The sequence below is a fragment of the Trichosurus vulpecula genome, chromosome 4 (assembly GCF_011100635.1).
Source record: "Trichosurus vulpecula isolate mTriVul1 chromosome 4, mTriVul1.pri, whole genome shotgun sequence".
Taxonomy (NCBI): Eukaryota; Metazoa; Chordata; class Mammalia; order Diprotodontia; family Phalangeridae; genus Trichosurus; species Trichosurus vulpecula.
Window position 1 is genome coordinate 147,202,922 of NC_050576.1, and position 24,195 is coordinate 147,227,116.

At 38.1% G+C, this 24,195-nt stretch overlaps 1 protein-coding gene and 1 non-coding gene across 2 annotated transcripts; both read left to right on the forward strand.

Moving 5' to 3' along the window:
• The first annotated feature begins 3,515 nt into the window (after positions 1-3,515).
• On the forward strand, positions 3,516-23,100 carry TOMM20 (translocase of outer mitochondrial membrane 20). The gene is made up of 5 exons (XM_036755957.1): positions 3,516-3,846; positions 8,407-8,453; positions 15,424-15,505; positions 17,926-18,068; positions 20,131-23,100. Exons 1-5 carry the CDS (start codon positions 3,726-3,728, stop codon positions 20,173-20,175), a joined length of 438 nt encoding a protein of 145 aa, XP_036611852.1. The 5' UTR covers positions 3,516-3,725; the 3' UTR covers positions 20,176-23,100.
• LOC118849322 lies at positions 4,658-4,795 on the forward strand. The gene has a single exon (XR_005010371.1). It is a non-coding gene; the product is annotated as a small nucleolar RNA SNORA14 (small nucleolar RNA).
• Positions 23,101-24,195: the final 1,095 nt, after the last annotated feature.

The window sequence follows — 24,195 nt, forward strand, 5'->3', positions numbered from 1 at the left end:
ATGTAATGTGATAAATGTCTAATTAAATAGGATAGTAAATTTTGAGGAAAAGGCAATAGGATCAGATTGATTCCTCTAAGAATTATATACAGATGTGTATGACTGGCTCCAAAATTTATCAGTCATGGAAATTCAAGCTAATAAGTGTGTTTTGGTAATAAGATCTTAAATGTGGATTTTTGTACAAGAAAATTGTATAAGATAGTGGTACAGGTGAAATCGTGGCTCCTTTATTAAGCTATCTGTCTGATGATTTTAAAAGAAAGATGAATTCAATGTATGGTTGGACCTTTATATTTTAAAGGACTCTTATACCAGGTACAAAATTTAGGTAAGATTAGAAACAGTAGATGATATATGAACTGAAATACTCTGAAGTTAAAAAAAAAAAAGGAGAGCCAAATTTAAGTGATTGTACTAAGTTATATTAAGTAAGAATTGTCTGAGAATTTCTAGATCTGAAACAGAGAAGCAGAACTCTCTTTTACTATATAGGAACCAGATAACTACAATCAGGCATCTGAAAAAAAAATTTGTGGCTTTAAATGGACATTGGAAATATGTAACTGGGATTTAAAGCTACTTTGTATAAAAATTGTGCAATGAATTGCTGGAATTAAATCAGAAACATTTTAAGCTTTGTTAAGAATGGTTTGTGGATTATTTTGTAAATGCCATCAAAGAGACATGGCATGACTAAAAATTTATGATGGTATATGCACTATGCTACTGGGATACAAGGAATTTAATGTTAGTCAACATTGTTAATAATGATTGCATTACTCTGTATGGTTCATGTTTAAGTTTTCTTGGTTATCTAATATGTAAATGTAAAACATGTGACATGCAAATTTCCTCCTCTATTGTGAACCATCTAAGCGGTTTGGTCTGTACTTAATGTAATTGTGTAGTTTTGTGAATTGTGAGAAAAAAAAACTTTATTGTAACTATTTAAACTCAGCCCTGTGTGGCTGGGATACTGAACCATTTATTGCCCTGTGTGGCTGGGACCTATGTTGTGCTGTTTTTCTCTCAATTATCAAATCATATGTGTTCTGGGAGCTACTGTGGGATCTGATTACTTCTATAGCTGCCAACATGTGGATATGGACTCCTTGATCCTTCTATCACATCTGATGATTGCCATGCTCCTGAGTGGACATCTGAGCCCATAGGACACCCTGCCCTCTGGTTTCAAAGAGCCTGAAGGGGACAGCATCAGACACAGGCAGCCCCACCCGAGACTCTGGACCAGAACCTGTACGAAGGACAACTCCCTTTCTGAGTCCCTTGCATTCCCAAGACTGTTTACCTGTACTTTTGGTGTCTTTGGCTTATTGCCCCTTGCAACTTACTCCCTCTGCTTGTTTACAAGTAGTTTATAATTACTGTCCATCTCTGGGGATGTCCAAACACAGAAAGAGAAAAAAAAAAAACCTGACTCCACCTAGATAAGGATTTTTACAACTTTACCCCTGAGGAAGATAGAGGTTTTTCCATACCTTAATTGGTCTTCAGGTGAAGCTTTCAGCTTACCTTTGACCAAAAGGAGGAAATGTGGAAAATATTATACTATTTTATATCATTTCTAATTTCAACCAGACCCAGAGCCTGAATTAATGAGTAACTGGATGAAGATCCAGGACCTGGGCTTCTTTGTTCTCTCTAAAAGTTTGCTCAGGAAATACCCTTACCTCTGTCAACAAGGCCAGATTAGACTGACCCAAGGACATTACTCTAACCCCAAGAGAGATTACCTTACTTAATATTCTACAGGTATATACTATGTTATGGAATGTAATGAGACACAGAGACGCTGGGCTGTAGTTTCAACTGACTTTTGTCAACATCCTTTACAACTCTATTCAATTAAGGAAAATCCTCTTCTTGTATCATGGTTAAACATACATGGGGGTCATAAAAAATGAGGTAATACAGGCTTGCTAGCTCTGCTAAAATAACGTATATAAGTTTTCTCATTGCTTTATTCAGACAGCCAGAGCCTATGCTGTGACTCCTTGTACGTACAAGTAAGCTAGCTTAGCTATGCTTTAAGGGAAAATAATAAACAACATGGATTTTTCTATCACCTAGCTCTGTTGTTTCCTTCAACCAAATTTTCAGGTTTAACAGGACAAATCTGAAATGTGAAAACAGATTGGAGCTAGACTGTGGAAGAGCATGAGGACCACAGATTTAGAGCTGGAAGGGATCTCACAGATAAGGAAGCTGAGCGAAGCCCAGATAAGTTATGACTTGCCCTTTTTGGAGGTGAGATTTTAAAACTGCATCCTCTGACTCCAAAACCAGAGCTCTTTCCTTCCTGCAGTTTGTAGGCAAGAGGGAACCAGTGTTTTTGAGTGTTTATATTGTTGTACCAGAAGCGAGTGAGACACTCCACAGAGTATAGGTTTTAAATGGAGAATTTATTAGCCGGAGGCCATCGGGGTGCTACCCAAATCAATGGCCCCGTTTTGAGGTGAAGGTGTGGGTTATATCGGAAATACAGGGTACAGAAGTTAATTATCTCCTGGAACCTACAAGCCAGGTCACAGGGTGGGGGAACAAGAACAAAAGGTCCTGGCTGATCAAAAGTGGGATAATCTTATTGACATTCCTTGGTGGAGTCAGAGAGCCCCAGGGATATCTACTAGACAGAAAGGGTCTGCCAGGTTATGCTTCATTGGGATGGTCCTATCTACTGACATTCCTTGGAGGAGTCACAGGGCCCCAGGGATATCTGCTAAATGCCGAAGAGATCTGAGTCCATTCTTTAGGGGGGTGCTTGTCAGTAGCTAGGGGGTTTCTCAGGGGTTCCTAACAGTAACTGATTTTTCCAGTATTACAATATGACAAGGTCAGGCACGGGCTTTTAAATGCCATTCTTTTGGTAGTCCTGTAGAGAACGGAATGCGGTGGGGAAGCCACTTGGGAGGTTATTGCAATAGCCCGGACACAAATGACGAGGCAGGGTCACAGCGTGGATTAGAGAAAAGAACAGAGTCCAACTTCCGCATAAACAGAGTGGTAAGACTTCACAGTCTGGGTGGCTATGGGAGGAGACTGAAGGTTACAAGGCGAGGAGTTTGGAAGCCCAGCCACTTGGAGGAAAAGGGGAACTGTTTAAATTAACTGACAGTCCCCAGCTCGCCTGGTGCTAAAGGTGGCGCGGTCTCCTTTCTTTAGGTAAAGGAGAAAGCCAGCCTATAGAGGGTGGGTGGGGTCAGGAGGTAATTTAATAGCTAGCACTGCCCAGGGCACAGCGTTGCTTAGTGACCACCTCAAGTGCCCGCCCTCATTAAGAGGGTATATCGGCTCTAGAAGACACTGCCATTCATTCATTTAACAAACGTTTATCTGTAGTTATCTAAGCGTAAGACTCAGACTCGCCGTATTCGCCGCCAAACATCGCTCGCTCCAGGCAGAGGGTGCGTTTTGTCCCACGTGGTCAGACCGCGTCCCACGTGATCAGGCCGCGTTCCGCCGCGCATGCGCTGAACAGAGAATTTAGCCCTTTTCTCCTCAGGCTCTGCCCTAGACGTCTAGGGAACGTCGCTCTTCTAGGACGTCATAGCGGAAGTGGGGTGCTGAGGGGTCCTTTCCCCTCCCCCTCTCTCGCTGGCTCCGCCCTCGACGGGAGCGGAGCGAGCCTACTCTCCTGGCTTGGGGGTCAGCGGGGGACGGGGCCGCTGCTGCTACCTCCACCGCGAGCAGCAGCCGGAAACATGGTGGGCCGGAGTGGCGCGATCGCTGCCGGCGTGTGTGGGGCCCTCTTCATCGGCTACTGTATTTACTTCGACCGCAAGAGACGGAGCGACCCCAACTTCAAGAACAGGCTCCGAGAGCGTGAGTGGGTCCCCGCCCCCTCCTACAGCAGCCGGTCTTCTGCTCATACGCTTTCCTCCCGCCCCCCACCCCGCGCCTGGTGTTTTCCTTCCCAAACTCCTTTCCCGTGCGGGCGCGCGCCCCAGTGCTCCCCGCAGCCCCCCATGCACACCCTAGGTAACGGGCGCTGCGCGCGTGGCCCCGGCCTGCTTTCCGCACACGTGCCTCTTAGGGGCTTCCGCGTCGGGTGGCGCGCTCCACGATCACCCCCACCCCAGAGCTTGCCCTTCCTTCCCTCCATACCCCTCCTGCCCACTTTCTGGAGTGGGCCCCGTGCCTTTTTACCGGGGCTCCCACCTGGGCGTGGGGTGGGCACAGTGGAGGGAACTGGGCCCCCGAGGTCAAGGCTACCATGGGCGTTTGCTTTTGAAGGGCACCGCGGCCTCCTGGCGGAGCTAGTTAAAACTCGGAGGGTCCCATGTGCGTGGGTGGGGTGGAGGCGTGGAGTGGGTTAAGCCCAGGCCGGGGGCTGGGAGGGAGGGGTCTGATCTTTATCTTTCCAGCCGTCAATCATCTTTTTGCCCATTTGAAAGGATAGAATATCTCGTCTCTGGTTTCTTCCCCACTTTGTGCAGTGTAGACTCCCTGTGGAGTTATCTTTAGTTTTTAGGCCTCTTGTTTTTAGTTCCCCCCCACCCCATCTCTTTAAGGTGTCCACCCAGGTGGGTTTTGCCCTCGTTTCTCCCACTAGCCACGAGACCTAACACTGCCGAGGGTTTCTGCAGGTAGCGTGGGGGCTGAATAGGCGGTTCGGGAATGCGCCAGCGTCCAACAGCATTCTTAAACCCTCTTGGTAGCCTTGCTGGAAACGCTTCCAAGATATGAGTGAATGCGACAGAAAATTGCAGATTAATCCAAAATGCTAAGGATTTTCTTCTGACTTGGCATTATTTCAGATCTGTGACAATTTTGAGATGATGGTACGCTTGCGAACTGGATTTAATTTGCGGGCTTTGCGTTTGCAACATTAGTGGTCTAAATTTCTTTTCAAACTACGTTTTTTAAAAATAATTGATCGTGACGTGGTTTTTCATTTAAAACTGCCTCAAGCATTTAAGTGTAAAGTTGATGAGTTTATTCAACTTTATTCATTTCATAGGGAATGTTAGTCATTGAGTCATGGGAATGGCAGACAGTTTTGAAAGGTCATAATTTGTTTGCAACTTCTAGGGTAGGATTGAGTTCCTTTTGTGAAAATGAGGGTAGTTATTTTAAATATTTATTTATCGTGACTAAAATTTAAACTTAATTCTTTATCCCCCCCCCCCCCCCAAAAAAAAAAAAAAACCAAACCAACATCTGAGGCACATTTTTTAGCATTTTTTTGGCTTGGTAGGTTTGTCGAAAACTTCTTGGCCGGTAACAGTAGGAAGCTTCATTTGATTCTGAGTAGAATTAAATTCATAACTGTTAAGTTAGCATACAAAAAAATAGCTTTTCCATACTTTAAAAGCTTCGAATTGTTTTTAGCTAAAGGGACCTTCTACAAACATTTCTTCTTTCACTTGCTCAACTACTGGAGTTCATGCCTACACGATTTTCTGCCCTAGTTCTTGTTCTAAACTTGGTGAATAAATCCACATTGAAACAAGTTGAGAAATAGCCACATTCACTTTCTGAATTCTTTGAACTGAAAACAGAAGTCTTTACCACCTCCATCCCCCTCCCCACAGAAAGCTTCGTTTGTCGTTTTTTTTTTTTTTTAATTTATTTCCCCTCTCTTCCCTCCCTAACCCATGGAGCCATTCCTTCTAGCAAAGATTTAAATAATAGTAGCAGTCAACTTTTATATTACCACTTTAAGGTTTGCAAAGATCTTATCTCTTTTGCACTGGCACTACAGCCTTGGCAGATAGGTGTTGAGGCTGAGAGAGGTTAAGTGTTTTGCTCTGGTCATGCATCAGGATTTGAACTCCTGACACCACATTCACCTGCATACTATGTGCCAGGCACTGTGATCTACCCTGACTTGTCTTTTTGTACCTCTTCTACTGGGCCAAGTAATGACTACATACAGATTTTTGTATAAATGGTAGAGAAATGGTAATTTTGAATTTTGTAAAGTTAGAATAAGGAGGGACTTTAGGACATCCAGTGCTCTCAGTTAGATTCAGGGAACATGAGGCCTAGAAAAGTTAAGTGACTTGGCCAAGGTCTATAGTTAATTACAACTAGAACCCAAGTCTTGTGTCTAGTGTCCCTAGTCTCCTGAATTTCCTCCCTTGAAGAACACCAATGACTTGATTAACTAATTCAGTGCCCTTCCCCCGCCCCAGTCTTGACCTTTGTAGTTTTTGACACCATTGAATCTTCAGAGGTACTACTTGATTATCTTCTGTTCTCTTTAACTGCTTTACTGGCTCTTCATTCTTTTCTCTGTCCCCTTAATGTGTTTATTCTCCAAACCACTGTCATTGGTTGTCTTCTGGCTATATTCTGTACTGCCCTGAAACCTTTGACACCCATGGCTTCAGTTATCATATCTCCTTTGACTGTCTTCCTGGTTCTTCCAATATATGCCTAATTTAGTATATAATGTGTGCCCCCACTCCCCCAGTCTGCCCTTATTTCTAACTTTGTTTCTTTTTGTGGTACTGCCCTTCACTAAGTCTCCCATATTTGAAATCTGAGTGCTTTACCAATATTATCTCACTTGATTCTCACAATGCCCCTGTGAGGTAGGTGCTGCTATTGTCTTCATTTTACAGTTGAGGAAACTGAAGCAAACAGAGGTTAAGTGACTTGTCAAGGGTCACACAGGTAAGTGAGATTGGATTTTAAGAACTCTGCACTTCTGACTCCAGGCCCAGTGCTCTAGTCACTTGTGCCACCCCCTTGTTATTTAGATACGGAGGTATTTAGAGTTAGTGGTTGTGCTGCAGAATTCTAGTTGACTTCTTTGAAAAGATAGTAAGATTTTGAAGTTAAACATCTTATGAGAAATACTTTCATTTTTTAAAAGGGGCAGAATTGTGTATATACTACGGGAGAGAAAAGCCATTGCCATAATGTAAAATCTAGGATACCTCTTTTCTAAGTTTGGAAATTTTGGAGTAGTCATGCTTCATTTTTAGCCAAGATGTTTTATTTATGAGATAACTTTGCCGTCTATTGGCAGTTGTAAAAATGAGATAAAAGCCATTTTAAACAATCATCATTTTGCAAGATAAAACTTGCTTTAAGAGGACTAACTGCATTATGTAAGCCTCAGTATTTCTGATATTTACATTACTTCATTTGGCAGAAGTATAGTGCATTGGAAAGATCCCTTGTTTTTATAGTCAGAGGCCTAGGATTATTTAAATCTTGGCTCTGCCCCTTACTGTGTTATCTAGGGTATGACATCTCTGGGACTCATTTTCCTCATCGGTAAAATGAAGAAGACATTGGGCTAGGTAATAAAATTCTTTTCATATCTAAATCCTTAGTGTGTATTCCTGTGAGACTGAGACCAAAGATGCACAGACACGTAAAATCAGTCATTTTAGATTGTATCGTTGATTTAAAAAAAGTTGTAGTTAAGGAGATTGGCAAATAGTTTACAGATTGTGTCTGTTGGGTTTAGTCATATTTAGCTAGCCTCATTAACATGTTAATATAAACATTTGTGTTGACTTTAGATAGACATTATTTAAATTCATTGTATCAGTAAATTTGCCCACTTTCAGTAATCATTATTAGAGTAATATTTAAACTCTAGCTTATAGGCATTGCTACGGGGGAAGTTCTCATTTCATTGAATGCTTTGACTGTTTTCAAATTGTGTAAATTGAACCATTTAGAGCTAACTAGATGGTATCGGAAAGATTGCTGGACCTGGAGTCAGGAAGGCTTGGGTTCTAATTTTGCCCTCAGAAACTTTAAAGTTCTATATTCCTTGGCAAGTGAGCCTTTGTCAACCTCAGTTTTCTTATCTAAAAAATGGGGACAACAGAATCCACTTTACAGCATTGTTGTCATGATCAAATGAGATGATATATGTAAAGCTTTGCAAGCCTTAAAACAATACATGTTAGCTCTTCCTATTATTTATTCAGTTAATTGGAGGTATCCAGTTCAGCTAGCTTTATCAAATGATACTTAAACCTGACTGTGAGAGTCTGTGTGTACTTTGCTGAATATGGTATATGTAACACACTATATAGTGTGGTTACCTCTTGGTTTTATGGCTGGTATAAAAAAAAAGAAAGGGAATTCTATAAAATATATTCATAGAGACAGACATCTTAGCTCAAGAACATAATCATCCTATATGATCTTTAATATTTGTTCAAAAGTACATGCAAGTTAAGGTAATACCTCAGATTTGTAGAGCACATAAATTATTTCAAAATTATTTCATATACATTAACCTCTTTGATCTTAACCTTGTGAGGTAGGTTTTTGCAGATCTTAGCCTCATTTTACAAATGAAGAGACCGAGGCTTTAAGTAACAGATTATATCTTTAAACATTCAGCCATTACTATTTAATCACTATTTTCATTTATCGTAAAGTGAACATGTATTAAATCTGTTGCAGGAAGAAAGAAACAGAAGCTTGCTAAAGAGAGAGCTGGGCTTTCCAAGGTAATGCCAATAACCTGTACTTATAAAATGTATTAAAATAGACTTGAAAATCCACTGAAATGCATTTTTGGGGGGAGGGAATATCAAGGTATTGAAATTTCAAGGTATTGTATATAAAATATTTCATAGTTATATCAAAGTATACTTTGGTATTTTAGATAGAATCATTTCAGTCATTTAAAGACTGAACTGAAACCACAAGTCTTATATATGAACGTCTATCTAAGCTAGGGCCATACTTGTGCATTTGTTTGTTTTAAGTATAGGACTTTATCCCCCATTAAATTACTACTTGGATGTCTTAACTATATCAGTGATGTTGCTTCTGACTTTTCAAAGGCTATACCAGCAGTATCAACTCTGGCAGGTCCTATGAAGCTGGAAAGATATATTATGTCTTTAATTTGAGTACCAGCTTAGCAATCTCCTTTAATGGAGGGAGCACTTATACTGATGAACTGCCCAGATCCTTGAAGTACTGAAATAAGCAGGACTTTAGATTTGTCCCGATTTAACTTTGTCATACCAATTTCAGGTCCTCAGTTCAACTTGGCAGTATTCTTCTCTGAAAAATTGATGGGTTTGGGTTGGATGGCTTGTGAGGCCCTTTCTAGCTATACATGCTAATTCTGTTTTCTCTTAGTTTTGTGTATCTATACATTTGATAAGTATCCCATTTGTGCTTTTTTAGTCATCAGTAAAAATTGTTGATGAGGATAGGGACATTCTAGTACTCTAATGATTACTCCAAAAAAATGTTGGTTAACCTACACACCGGTGTCTTTAATGTCCCTATCCTCATCCCAGATCTGCTCTACCACCCTATGTAGCTATAAGCAAACCATCTTTCCCCATCCTCAGTTTCCTTATTTGCAAAATGAAAGCATTTAGACTAGATGGTCTGTAAAATCTCCTTGATTGCCTGGAATTACCTAGTGCTTCATTTTATAGGTGAACAAGTTTAGGTCCAAAGAGACAAAACAAGCCCTTGCTCAGGGCATTACAAAAGGTCCTGAAAGCTTAGAACTCAGATCTTGATTTTTAAAGCCTTTTGTAATATTACTACTTTATACTGTCTTGCTGATAGCTTGCCATGTGACCTTTTTTTTTTCTTTCTCCTTTTTAGTAGTATCTTTGCCAGAAGTTGAGCACGGGGAAAAAAAATTTAAATCCAAGTCATTAAATTTTGCTTTTTTTGTGGCAGATTTAGGGCAATCATTCTGTGTGGCAGAAATTCTTATAATGAATAAAATGTGTTTGGGTGGGGTTACATTTGCATAACAATTACATTGAGTCTTTTGAGCCTTTTCCTTCACAAAAATTTTTCCATAGACAGATGGTGATAGTCGTAATAACACTCAAGTGGTTTTTTGTTTTGAGAGGCATCATGATGGAATATGTGAATTACAGAATCTGAGCTGGAATGGACCATAATGACCACTTAGTTCAACCCATACCTGAATGTAAGGATAAGCTATAATAGAAGTGTCAAACTCTTGCAGCCAGTTGGCAGAACTTCTGCCTGAAACGGATTAAAATGTAATTGGGAAATGTTTAACAAAATAAATAAAAATACAATAAAACCTAGATGATGTTAATTTGAAGTTTTCTAAGTGTGCCACAGACAGTAATCATTTCTATTTTAATTAGGCAACATGTCCGATAGGTGGTCATGCAGCTTTTATTGTAGACTTCATGAATTTTGAATGGTTTTAATTGTTATCAAGTTTTCCCTTAAATTTAGTTTTGCTTTTCTAGAGCTTCCACACATTTTCCTGTTTTTTCTCCCTAGGGAGAGGGAGAACAAGTTCTTCAGTGGAAAGAGTGCTGGAGTCATGGGGCCCTCTGGTTCTGCCACTTAGTCCTGGGGTGATCTCAGGCAGGTCCCATAACTTTTCTGGACCTCATTTTTTTTTTCATCTGTAAAATGAAAAGGCTGTTCTTTACTTTTGTACATGTGTGATCCTCTCAATCTAATCCCTGTTTCACCTAGCACCTCTTTGGATGTTTGCTATTTCCAGATCTACTTTTCCTCAACCCCTTTACCTAACCCCATAATCCTATCATGATTTTCATAGTACTATCTTAAGTTTTTTGGTTTTATAAGATCATTCTATGAGAATGTCTGTTTTTACCTTGTTATGAGATCCTTGTTTATTTGTGGGTAGACATCTGAGGTCATGGGTTGCCTTCATGGCTGTTGACTTAAATGTTCCTTTCGTAGATGTGCCTCTAGCTCTTTCTTCTGTCCTTTGGTATCTAGCTTTTCTTGTTTTCCCCTTTTTAGTTTGAAAGCCTTTTTGGTTTAATTTGCTGAACTCTAGGTAAGTATAGCCCTATCAGCCTTTGTTAAGTGTACTCCTATATTTTATGGTCCAGAATTCAAATTTTGTTCTTATTTCCATTTTCTTCATTATCTGTTCACTTCCCAAAGTTGTCTTTCTCTCCTGAGACTTTTTGCCTTTGATTAGCAGCAGTTATGAAAACATTATCTGTACCTACTATGATCTTTTGGTTTCTTGCCTAAGACTTCTTTATCTTAAACAGTGTTTTGTAGATTTCTTGGCAGTGTCATTTGCTCTATGCCTATATGAATAAACAGAAATTGATTAATAGTCTAACAACTTTTCTCTCACAACTTGAATATATGTACTCAGAGAATAGCAGAACTGTGTCTTGTCATCAGGTCAACAAATAGCTGCCATAGAGCCCTCAGCATGTAATTACCAAACATTACTTTTCATCTCTTCTTCCTCGATGATCCCTAACCTGACATTTATAGATTCCTGTCATCTTTTTCTGGAGGAAAAGAGCCATTGCTTCCTACTTAGAGGGTTCACTTTCCTTATTTTGGGGAAAAACCTTACCTGTTGCTTGTCTTTCCCCTTCTCTTCTTTCTCCTCTTTGTTGCATTCTTCTACCTTCTAACCTCCTAATACAATTCAAGAATCTTTTCTCCTTCCTTAGGTCTTCTTGTGGTTTCCCCTCCCCACCCCATTTTTTTTCTTAAGTTCTCTCCTTTTACTTTGTAGCATCTCTTTTCCTCAACTTCTTGGGGTGGGGAACCTGAACCTCAAGGCTACATGTGGCCTTTTAGGGTGAGGCCTTTTGACTGAGTCCTAGTTTTACCAAACAAATCCTTTTATTAAGGGAATTTCTTGGAAGGCTTCGATTTTTATTAGCACCATTTTTATTCCACAGTTTATTAATTATTAGCAAAGGTGTAAATATATGAAAATAGCCTATAGAACCGAGGAAGTGATTATTTAACAGTGATTAGATTCCTACTGAAGTGTTTTCAACTCAAATATGAAAATTAAAGGATTAGCATTTTTCTATTGTATGGCAAATTAAAATTATCAATGTTAGAGTAACTATTGCCATCTTTAAAAGTGGCTCTCAACTGTAGTATGAAAAAATTAGGTGTGCAATAAGATATTTTCTAAACTATACATGTTTTTGTCCATTGATAAAGTTAAGAGAATTCAAGTATTTATGATTTTGAGGGTACTAAAAAATGCATCTATGCTATTTGAAATGGCTTGTATGTAGTCCTACCTGAAGGTAGAGATTATGGGGTAAATGACTAACCTACTAACCTAGCCTCTTCTAATTTTATTATTTTTGCTATTCTTTTAAGCTTGCTACCTTATATTTAGTAAAACATTTCAGATTCTCCCTAGCCTTTTCTGTACTTAAAAATATAACCGCAGATGGCAAAGTATGTACTGTTTAGTATCAGTGCAATAGAGAATGGAGACATGCTCTGCTAATCTAAAGCCTTGGGTCAGCCTCACCATCATTTCATTTACTACTAAATGTTGCTGGAGCTAGTTAAGAAATGATGAATGTTGGGTTCGTTAAGACTCCATATTGCATAATTTCAGTTGGGCCGCTTTCCACAGCAACTTGTCCTCAAGTTTCCACCTCTACTCCTACTCTCTCTCTCTCAGCAGATGACCTCACCTGCCCTTTCCTGAAAAGTTTAACTCTTGTCTTCTTCCCACTCCCCACTACCCCCCCACCCCATCTTCATCCTCAAGGGTCAGGCATAGATTGACCTTGTAACTCAGCAGTTCAAAAAAAAATGCTCGGTGGATACCTGTCCTCTATAGGATAAAACAGGAACTTTCTAGCTTGATGTTTGATACCATCAGTCTGGATCCAATCTATACTTTCAGTCTTCACTTCATTCCCTTTGACACACTCATTTTGGCCAAATTGGGCTATTTGTTGTGCTCTGCATTCATTGTGCCGTCTTCCACTGCTGTGTTTTTATTTGGGCCACTTCCCATGTCTCTGATGTATTCCTTCTGCTTTTACAGAATCTTCTGACTCAACTCATTTCATTTACCTGTAGACTAGCTTCTTGAGCCCTGGACCCTGTCCATCCCTCCCTCCAAATGAAAAGTATTTTTGTTCCTCAAATTTACTTTTAATCTCTCTTTTTCTTTCATCACTTTTCCCCTTATAGTATACTTAACCTGTGTGCTGGTTACATTCTTTGTCTCTTTTCCTCCCGTCCTCCATTGTGAATTCCTTGAGGGCCGAGATGGAGGCAGTTTTTGTCTTTGCTTGGTCACGAAGCACCTTAGCCGCTTTATTTTTAAAAATCTCTTCTCTTGACCCACCCGTCAGGCTATAGCCCTGTATCTCTCCTCCCTTATACTGCTAAGCTATTAGAGTAATCTATACTCAATTCTTAACCTTTTGCAGTGTTTTCCAGCCCTACTGGTAAAGTATATTTGTTTTCTCAGAGGACCAATGACATCTTCCTTGTTAAATATGATCACCTCTTTTTAGTTCTCATCCTCCTAGACTTTTTGTAGCTTTTTATATTGCTGACCATCCTCTTACCCTGAATAGTCTTTCTTCCCTTGGTTCTATTCTTCATTGGTCTCCCAAAGTGCTGAGCCTAGGTCTATCTCAGGTTTGGCTATGTTCCAGATCAGTCTCTCTCCCTCTGTTCTCCCACCCCCTTCCTTGAACCACATCTTCAGTCCCACCAGAGTTGTCATATTCTGTTGGTTGCACCTGCACATCATCCCACATCCTTCCTCTTTTCATTAATACTGCCTACCACCCTAATTCGTTGAACTATTGTTATAATTGTTTTCTTTGCATCTGTTCCCTGTCTTCTTTCAATCCATTTTTCCACACAGCTATCAAAATAATCTTCTGGATATACAGGCTTGACCCTGGCATTTCTCTGCTCAAAGATTTTCGTTGACTCCCTGTTGCCTGAAGGATCAGATAAAAATTTATCCTGTTGTATAGTATATACTTCTCAGAATCTGGGTGCAACCTTACCCTTTTGGCATTCTTTCACATTATTCCCCTTGACATTCTCTTCATTTCAGCCAAATCAGACTGCAAGCTGTCCTCGAAATCACAACATGCTGTTTGTCAGCTAACAAGCATTTTTAAGTGCCTAATGCTTGCCAGGTCCTGTTAGAAGCACTGGCCTGAGAAAGGAAGGCAAAAACACAAGTTCCCACACAATTATGTACACATATATACAGAAGAGGTAGAAGATAATCTGAGGGAAGGTGGCCCTACAGCAATGGGAACCAGGGATAGGCCTCCTGTAGAACGTTGAGATTTGAGCCGAGTCTTCCAAAAAGCCCCAGTCCCCATGCATTTATGTAGACTGCCCCTCTTATCCCTGTTTAACAACATTGTACAGAGTACCATCTCCCTGGAGACTTCCCTGATACTTATACTACCCTGAAATGTTCTCTCCCCCTAATTTCCCCAGAGCGCTTTGGGTCCGTCTTTTGTCGTTATTATGCCCTGGCTTGTATCATACTTATCTTTCAATTTGTTACACCACAGATTGTGTCAATCAGCAAGCATTTATTAAGTGCTTTCTTCAACCAGGTACTGTGCTTGAGGAGATAGAAATACCAAAGTGAGAGAGATGCTTCCCTGAAGGAGGTTATTTTTTATTGGATGGTGCAACTGGTTCACAAATAAGTAAATAAAAAATGTATAAAAAACTAAATAAAAGATGATTTCTGGGGTTAGGGAGGCACTAACAATGGGAAAATTGGGAAAGGCCTCTCCAAAAGACATGAGACTTGAACTTGAGTCCCCTTGATCAAGCACCATGTGACTTATCTTTGCATCTCCAACTTTTAGCACACAGTAGATAACTTAATGTTTGTTGAATTAAGTACATCAGTATTCAAGTCCTGTTCATATTTTAGTTTTTGCCTTTAGTCTTATGTCCCCATGCTGGGTTGGTGTGACTAATGAAAAATAAATGCATTGTCAGAAATGCTTTGTTTTGCCTGACTACATTAAAGTCATAGTATTGTAGAAGTATGATCAACCTTCGTGACCATTTAGTTTAAACACCTTGTTTTTACAGATGAGGAAATTGCAAATTCAGGATTGCCATGTGGTTTGCCCCAGGTCACATGGATCTGGTACTTTTTCATGTCTGCCCAGAAGTGCCTTACTGGTTTATGCTGACATTTTTAGACTCCAAATAGCCTTTAGCAAAAACACTTTATACATTCATAATATTACTGAACTTTTAGAATTAGGGGGAAAAAAGCCTAAAATAACTATCTAGTTTCAAATGGCCTGTTTGATATTCTACATCATTAAATATCTTTAAAATAATGATAAATTTAATTCTGCAAAAATGAATGATCCTTCATGGAAGCCTGAGTTTTCCTATGTAAAACTGGCTTGTTACATTAATAGACTTGATTTTTCTGGCACTATTCTTAGAACCGTGATAAATGTGTATTTTTATGAATATTTGTAAAGGTGCTATTTGACCAAACTTCCTTATAAGCAATGCTGGAACATAAGTTTTCCTTTTCTTTTCTTTTTTTTTAGAGAATAACCTTTTCTGTAATATTTTTCTTAACAAATTTTATTGAAATATAAAGTTTTTTTTTAAATATTGGTTACCCATTTTGATAGTTTCTTCAATTAAGATCTTTTTGCATTATAGTTACCTGACCTTAAAGATGCAGAAGCTGTTCAGAAGTTCTTTCTTGAAGAAATACAGCTTGGTGAGGAATTACTAGCCCAAGGTAAATATCACTAAAAGAATCAGATATTTTTCATGATTATGTTCTATTCAAAAGAAGTATCATAGACTCTAAAAGCCTCTGCTGCATTTTAGCAAGTACACATATGACCATCTGTTTGAAAGGCCGTATGTGAATGGATCTGGCTCACTTGTTTCCTTAAATTAATATTATTTTAAACTGTGACTCAGTGTTGAACTGTAGAAACACATTAAGGATGCAGGGAATTCAGATCTCTGTGTACTAAGATCAAGTAAGCTAAAGTACTGATTGACCAAAAATGACCATTAGAAATAAATAGTTCTACTAAGTTAGGGTATGTTTTGATACTTCTGTAATCTAGTTTTTAAAATTGGAATATTGTGATACATTTTAAAGACTGAATATATAATGCAAAATAGTAATTGGTGGAGTTATAGCCTAGGAAGAAACCTACATTCATACATTTATACGGAAGTATTCTGCCAGGATGAAAGACCATTGCTATATTATTTTTTATGTTCATATTTAAACCTTATTAAATTCAGAATAAACTTGGTATGCTCTGTCAAGCCAGAATTTCAGAGTTCAGATTGATTCTAGAGACTATCTGACTTAAACTCTGTATCTGAACAGGAATGTCTCCTACAACATTTAGTAAGTAGTCAGTCATTCTTCTGCCTTTTTTGGAAGGCCTCTTAGGAGTAGGCCGCTCACTGGCTCTAGAGGGGATCATTCCGGTATGTTTTGGGGTAGGTTTAATGGTTAACAGATTTTTCCTTCTATAAAGGCTAAATTTGTTTTGCAGCTTACACCCATTGCTGCAGTTTTTGCCCTTTAGTATCAAGCAGAAGGGCCTAATAACTTTCACATAGTTTTTCTGCAACTTATATGACTCTCCACAACTCTCCTCTAAGGCTAAACATTCTCATTTCCTTTAGCTGATGTCCTTATATGTCGTCATCTCGGTACTGTCCTAGTCCACCTTCCTTTGAATCAGTGTCCTTCCTAAAATGTGGCACTCAATTAAATGTAAATAAGGTGCTATATGTGACCTGATGAAGGTATAGTGTTGTGGATACTATACTCCTCAGTGCAGTTTAGCAGCCATGTCATTGTAGACTAAAACCCCTAGACTTTTTCAGTCAATCTGCTCTCTAGTTACCCCATCTTATGCTTGTGAAACTAGTTTTGTAAACCCAAGAGTAAGGATTTATATTTATCCCCATTACATCTAATTTTACTAGACTTAAATTTTTGCTCTAGCCTTTTAAGTATTAGCTGTTCCTCTCAGCTTTGTCAGTTAAATTTTTTAATAAATACATTCTATAACTGCTAGTCATTGACCAAGCACAAATTCCTGGCACATTTATAGGATCATTAATTTAGAGGTGGAAGGGCCTATTGAGGTGAGGTCATCGTGGGAAACGGGAAATTTAGGTGAATTGCCCAAGATCACACAACTGTTAAGTTTCTTAGATGGGAGTTTGATCTTTAGGCCTTCCTGACTTCCAGTGCTAGAGAATATCTAACAAAGTTAACATTAAGCCACCAATGATTGTTCTTTGGATCTGACCATTTAGGCCAGTTCTGATACATCTGTATTATCCATTCTGTATTATCTGGCCCACTTATCTCTCAGAGACATGAGAGACTTTCGTTGAATGTTTTGCTATGATGTATCTAAAATATGTCTACAGTTACTCCCCTTTTGAGAGTTGGGTATAATCGATAGACTTATAGACGACTCCAATTTGACTTCTGCTTCAGACATTTAGTAGCTGTGAGACTCACGGCAAATAATTAACTCTTTTAGGACTTGGTTTCTTCATCTGTAACAAAGATATTTGACTACATTTCTGAGGTCTTTTCCAACTCTTGAATCTCTGAAAGGAAGTGAGGTTAGTGTGCTGTGAAAAGTTATGGTAGGGGAATTAACGGAGGGAAAATAAATGGAATGAGGAATGTTAGTATAAGTTTTTAAGCACTTCAGAACTTACATATATGTTACACAATTGACGTTTATTTAAAATTGTTTAAAACAGGTTGCCAATGAACCACTATGAGATAAGTTTTACTAGGCACTTGAGAATAATTAAAATTGAATTTTATACCCTGGTTTTAATTATTAGGTTTTACTGTTGGGACAAATGTCATCACAACAAATAGCAATCTCTAGATAACAAACATACTTCTTAGTCCCTTTCAATTGCCATTGCCAACTTGTTTCAAAATGTAATTGATAGAAGTTTCACTATATTAAAAAAATTAGGATGGTATTGTTCCATGAGGTTTTTTGTAATAGAATTTTCTGAAGAATGAGGTCTTAGAAAATAGTTCTATTTAAAGTATAGCAATAAGTGCTTTATATTTGAAGTTTATAATTAAAGGGAAAGACTTTGTAGGTTCCATAAAAGCATTTCCATAAAAAAATTCCTTTATAGGTGAATATGAAAAGGGTGTTGACCACTTGACAAATGCCATTGCTGTGTGTGGGCAGCCACAGCAGTTGTTGCAAGTTTTACAGCAAACTCTTCCATCACCAGTGTTCCAGATGCTTCTGACTAAGCTGCCAACAATTAGCCAGGTAAGAAAATAGAATTTTTGCAGCAATGGGGAAATGTAGTCATTTAGAATCTGAAAATTAAATTTCATCACTTTGGAAGTGGAACTTTTAAATGCCTTCCTGTTAAAGTTAAAAAATGAAATTCAACCATAAATTTGAAATAGTACCATAGGTGTGTGTGTGTGTGTGTGTGTGTGTGTATATATATCTCAAATCCAGTTAATCAGGATAATAATAAGGGATAACATTATGATATTACATAAAGCTATATAATGAATAATAAGATTATAAAATTTTCCTCTTACTGTGTAGTATTTACTGCCACTGGCTACTATGAACTTTGCCCTACTTAATTGGCTCAACCTAACAGTTTAGTTACTAGAGAAAATGATCCTTTGAGGATCGTTAAACTTTAAAAATGCTCATATCCCATAATTCTTTTTGGATAAAGTTATGTTAGGCTGTCTCTGTAAGACTTCCCTGTCTTGACAAGTGTTATGCGGAAAGTTATAGCCCCTGTGTATTTAGAACTAGCATACCTTTGTTGTATCAAAGAATTACCCCTCTGACTTTTAGCACATGTGCTTATAGGGTTTGCTATCATTGATAGGTTTTATACTAAAGAGGGTATATCATAGGGATACCACTACAAGACTTGGAGTATAAGTTATGAATATGTTAGAGTCTCTAGTGATACAGTACTATATTCTCTTCCAAAAGCCTAAAGGATTTTTTTAAGAGAAAGTACACGTTTAGTATTTGGAAGATTACATATCATGAAACACAGAAGTCAGCCTTTTAAGTTTCTAAGTAGCCTTTGCTTTGGTAGTCATAAATAATATGTAAGGTACGATGGAGGGAGTGGAAAGAAAGCATCAGTACAGAATCTTAATGGTTAAGTATCCTCTCAATGACCCTTCAGGATGATCTTATTTCCTAGTTGGATTTTGATTATTTATTGGGAATAGGAGCTGGGGAACAAATAGAACTGAGTGAACAAAAAATTCCATGGACTAGGGGACCCAGAAACTAGGGTTAAGATCTGTTTAGACCTTGCCTATGGAAGGATATGCTATCGGAAGTTAAGGGCATAGAAAATTCTTCTACAGTAACGACAGTGTATGTGCCTGACCTCTTGCTGCCCCAGCCCCCAACACACACACACACACACACACACACACACACACACACACACACAATTACCACACAAGAAGAATAATTTATGAATATTTACCATGATGCACTTGTGGCCTGCACATTATTAGACAAAGGGGAAATGGAGTAAAATAAAGCAAAACCAAGAACCCACAAGTACATTAGAACTTCTTTAAGAATTCTTTGAATTAAACTAAATTTTAACCCCTGTTATTGAAGACATACTGACTTCATTCAGTTCTTTGCGTTATTTATGCCTAGTAGTATCATTCCCCTATGAAATTTGTGTTCCTTCTCTTAGAAAAATTCTTTGAGGTTGATTTTTTTATTCATTTTTATCTATTGAAGGGTGGAGTATTGGAAGCTTGGTATGGGGTGAAAACTAAATTTCTTTTTGTAAATATTGGCCTGTGTGGGGGATAAACTTAGAACTTGTGATGACCAGGCCCTGTAAGTGTTTCAGATAGTAATACCTGATTTATAATCATGCTGCCATACTTGGGCTTTTTATGGTGAGCCTGCATTCCTTTGAAGTAGGAATGCTTTCGGGGTGTGAATTGTTTTGAAAGTCTTGATCGATAGTTTGTTTACCAGGAACAGAAGAATATAGGGTCCCATTTTCTACCTCCCCTTTGTTTTTGTTTAAATAATTTAATGGCAGGTTAATTCTGTGGGTTATAAAGTACAAAAGCTGCCATGTGTTGGTAGGCTTTATTGCATTTTCAAATGGAAGTAGTTCTAATTTGTCACCTTTCTCCTTGGCTATAACTATGAAATACCATATCATATTTTAAAAATCATAAGGTGAATTGGCCAGTAAGGTACAATTTCCAAATGCCTGGGTGAGCAATGTGTTTTTCTTGTATGTAGATAGGCTTAATGTTTTTTGTATGAAACCTATATATATTTCCCTTTTTTTCCTCCATAGAGAATTGTGAGTGTACAGAGCTTGGCCGAAGATGATGTGGAATGAGAAACATGTCAACATAATAAAATCTTAATAAAAAATTTTTAAATAATTCTTAGCCCAGAAGATGAGCAGCATTGGGGGGGAAGGGCAAACATGCTAGTTATGGACTATGTATTACACTGAAATCTACCAAAGTTGATTCTAACTTTGTGTAGGTAGGTTTGCTTGGATTTTATTTATTTATCTTAGTGAGAAGTGTATTTTGATAAAAAAAATTTCATTTTATAAATACACTATGAATAATCTAAATATCATTAATTTCATTTGTTACTAAAATATGCAATTGTTAAGATACATATGACATGACACTACTACATGTTAAAAATACCCAGTGCTCATTTTTGAAAAATAAAAGTTAAGGCAATAAAAAGAATTCTGCACTCCATGTTAGAGAGCTAATGGGTGGATTTGGTTTATCCTAGTAAATTTTTTTAGTATAATAGAAAACTGATAACTTTTTTTTTTTAATTTACCAAAGCTAACAAGCTGTGAAAGTCCTTGGATGTGAAGTATTTCCTATTCATAAAGATAATCACGGATACATTTAGGAGATATTTTTGGTGTATAGAACAACAACCAAAAAAATCTTTGAGAATTATTTTATTTAAAACAAGCTTACGAGTCCTGAATATTTATCTTGCAAATCAGAGTTATTGGAAAGAGAACTAGTAACAGTCAAAGAACTTGTGTTCTAATTCTGTTCTGCCAGTAATGTCTGTAAGTGATATAAGAAAGTGATATAAGACAGACTCCTTTATCACAGAACCACTATAAAAAGAGAGATTTGTATTAAATAATCTGAGGTTTTTTTTTTCAGCTCTATGATTATCTCCTCATTGTCAAAGCCCCTTGGTTATGGTGTATTTTTCATATGTTTGTCTTACCAGTCAGAAATACTAATTACATGTTCCAAAATGGTTTTCTTGGCCTATTACTATTACCATGATGAGTTTGTCTTTTTAGTTTAAAGGTCAGTAATGAAGAAAAATTTTCTGACAGTTGGGCTATCCAGAAGTAGAGTAGTGGGTTATCTCAGAATACTGTGAATCCCCCATTATTGGAGGTCTTTAAATTAGAGACTGTATGACCTTTTTGGAATTCCTTTTCAAGTATTTGTTGGATTAGATGATTTCTAAGGTGAAATCTCTTCCAATCCTGATACTGTGTCATTTTAGAGTAAGTTTAACTTTACCCCTTACTTCCTTGCACTGATCTCCATGGTCTCCCCTTACTTCCTTGCACTTATCTTCATGGTCTTCATTTCTCCTCTATACCTTCAAATCTTTGTTTTATTTACTTTCCTGAACATCGAAACACCAGTGTTTGACATCGTGGATGAAGGCTTTTTCAGAGAGGGATTGGGTTGATCAAGCTTCTTTTCTGTAGGCAAACCAGTTTGAAAACTCTGGTACATATTGGGATGTTCTAGACTGAACATTCTCTTAGGTTTTTCTGAACTATAAATTGGCCCCAATAATTTGCTATGACCTGTCTAAAAAGGTTTTCTTTACAAGTCACATGTTCTCTTCAGTAGCATTGGAATCATCTTCTGTAATCCTCTCTAGCTTTATAATCTTAAGAAACAAGAACCTTAAAATGTTGATTTGGTGACTAAAAGTAGGGGAGAATGGGGAGGCCATTGTGCCAAGGGGAATAAGGCTTTTGTAGAGCTTCTCTATCTAGCTTGCTGATCTGAGCATGTTAAAGAAGTGGTGTGAATAGGCTGCAGATAATTAGGGGAAGAGACCTAAGACCTAAATAGCAAAGTATAAGCTTCTTTGGAAGAAATGAGGCATCATAGAAGTATTATAGAGTGGAGCAGACCACTTAAACTTTGAAGGGAAAGAAGAAAAATCTTGGAGAAATTCTAAGTTCAGAAAAATTGCCGATCTATAGTGGTGAAGTTTCTGTAGCAAGAGTTCCCTACACTGATGAAATCAGAGATCTGGACCAAACGTTACAAACCATCCAAACACCCATGGAAGAAGGTGAGAATGGGATAAACTTGGATATAGGAAAGTAAAAGATTATCCATGTTCTTGTGACATCAAGGCCCAGTAAAAATTGGCATTTGCATTTGTTATTTATGATCCTAAAATATAAATTAAATTGGGCCTCTGTTGTAAGTTTTTAGTGAACTGATAAGGGAATATTTTCCTTATTTCTTGCTTATTCATTGAAAGGATGAAAAGTGAATTTTTTTTTTTTTTTAGCAAATTATAATTGTATTATGGGGGGCAAGTACAAATTTTAATGCTGGTTACATGTGGCATCATCAGAAGGCTAAATATCTTTTGTGAAAAGTAATTGATCTTGAAGGTGGAAAATGCTGTTCTGAATTTCTTTTAGATACCTACCTGTAGGACTGGTCCGTGTGATTTTTCTAAAGAATTTTGCCTTTTATGAAACCCCAGTCCATTTTGATAATGTCAAAGCCTCATATGTTCAAGTGAATTAAATGTGCCTCTTTCCTATCCCTCACCAACTCTTTTAAGAAAAGACCAAATTGTGTAGAGCATACACTTTAAACTTTTGGAAGTGGAAAGTCATGAGCTTTCAGAGGTGGACAGGTTTCTTTGTATGGACAAACGTTTTTGATTTGTTTCATAATTTCATACTTGGTGTAAAAAACATCAGGAACATTTTGGACACGTGTTTAACTGAAGGTAGCAGACTTAATCTAAAAGAGAATTTTAGCAGTTACTCAAATGGAGTATAATATTTTTACCACCATCATGCCTGCTTTTGTTACATTATTAATTCCACCAGTGGACAAGGGTGTTGTTCAGAATATGAAATGTTATAGAAATTTCAATAATGTTGGTTTATTACATAAGCAAGCACTATACAGAACTTTCAATGAATTTTTTAAATGTTGCTTGTGCCTCAAGGTGTTAAAAAGTGAAATATTAAAGGGCTTGGAGAAAATTTGTGGGCCTCGTTATGTTTGCAAAATTGTCTTCTGATGGGAATATTTGAAAGCTCTAGACTACTTATGTGAGCTTGAGCCAAAGTTAACTGTTGGTTTGGGGTTTCCTTGTCTGTAACAAATAAGTGCATGTTCCTTGTCCTTGTCTGTCCTAGGTATAGAAAATACAAAGGTAAGAGGCAAACTTTCAAGGAGCTCAAAATCTGAGAGAAAAAAATTTAGAACTTGATTAATGCTGAGGTTTTTGGATCCCTGCAGGAATTTGAAGATTCCATGGCTACCCGCTCCTTAGGGAAGAAGAGATGTGTCAGAGAGGGCTCCAGCAACAATGATCTTGTAAAATGGGTTTGGATGTTGAAAGTTGGGTTTTAAACCTTAGTCCTAGGAGAAGGTGTTCTGTCTTCATGGTGGTGGTTAAGCTCCTGGCCCCATAACCTCTCTTTGATAGCCGTGTCTCCAAGAGCCCATGCCGTAGAGCTGAGACAGCATCTAGAACTGGATCCCTTGTTGCCCAGCAGCCATGACTTGCTTGTAGGTGCCCAAACTAGACTTGATCTGAGAAAGTGGTACATGACAAGAAAAGCGGTTTGAATATTACAGACTAAAATACCAGTGAACAATTTCCAAGGTAGGTCCTTAAATCAGGGCAGATGCGCTTTAGGTCCCACGTTTGAGATATCTTCAGTGCTGTATAAGGGTAAGTGATGCTCAGTTATTTAAAGAACTGTAGGCATAAAACTTAGTGCTCAGTTTATTTGACTTAGGAAAACAGGAGTGAATTTATATACTATAGATCTGCAAGGATGAAATATTTAATTAGCCCATTAATCAGAAATAATCATTTTAAGTTACAGGGTAGTTCTATTTAGTGGTAGCTAGTAGGCAGAGTGCTGGGCCTGGAGTCAGGAAGACTCCTCCAAGAGTTCAGTTTTAGCCCCGGACACTAGCTGTGTGACTCCACTTTACCTTATTTGCCTCAGTTTCCTCATCTGTAAAATAAGTTGGGGAAAGAAATGGCAAACCATTCCAGTGTCTGCAAAGAAAACCTCATAGGAGGTCACCAAGAATTGGACAAGACTGAAAAATGGCCAAAT

What these genes read in the sequence shown, in the direction of transcription:
- TOMM20 (XM_036755957.1), top strand. Translation starts at nt 3,726, where the DNA reads ATGGTGGGCCGGAGTGGCGCGATCGCTGCCGGCGTGTGTGGGGCCCTC. An exon ending in CAAGAACAGGCTCCGAGAGC is followed by an intron (nt 3,847 to 8,406) that starts GTGAGTGGGTCC and finishes AATCTGTTGCAG; the next exon opens with GAAGAAAGAAACAGAAGCTT. An exon ending in TGAGGAATTACTAGCCCAAG is followed by an intron (nt 15,506 to 17,925) that starts GTAAATATCACT and finishes ATTCCTTTATAG; the next exon opens with GTGAATATGAAAAGGGTGTT.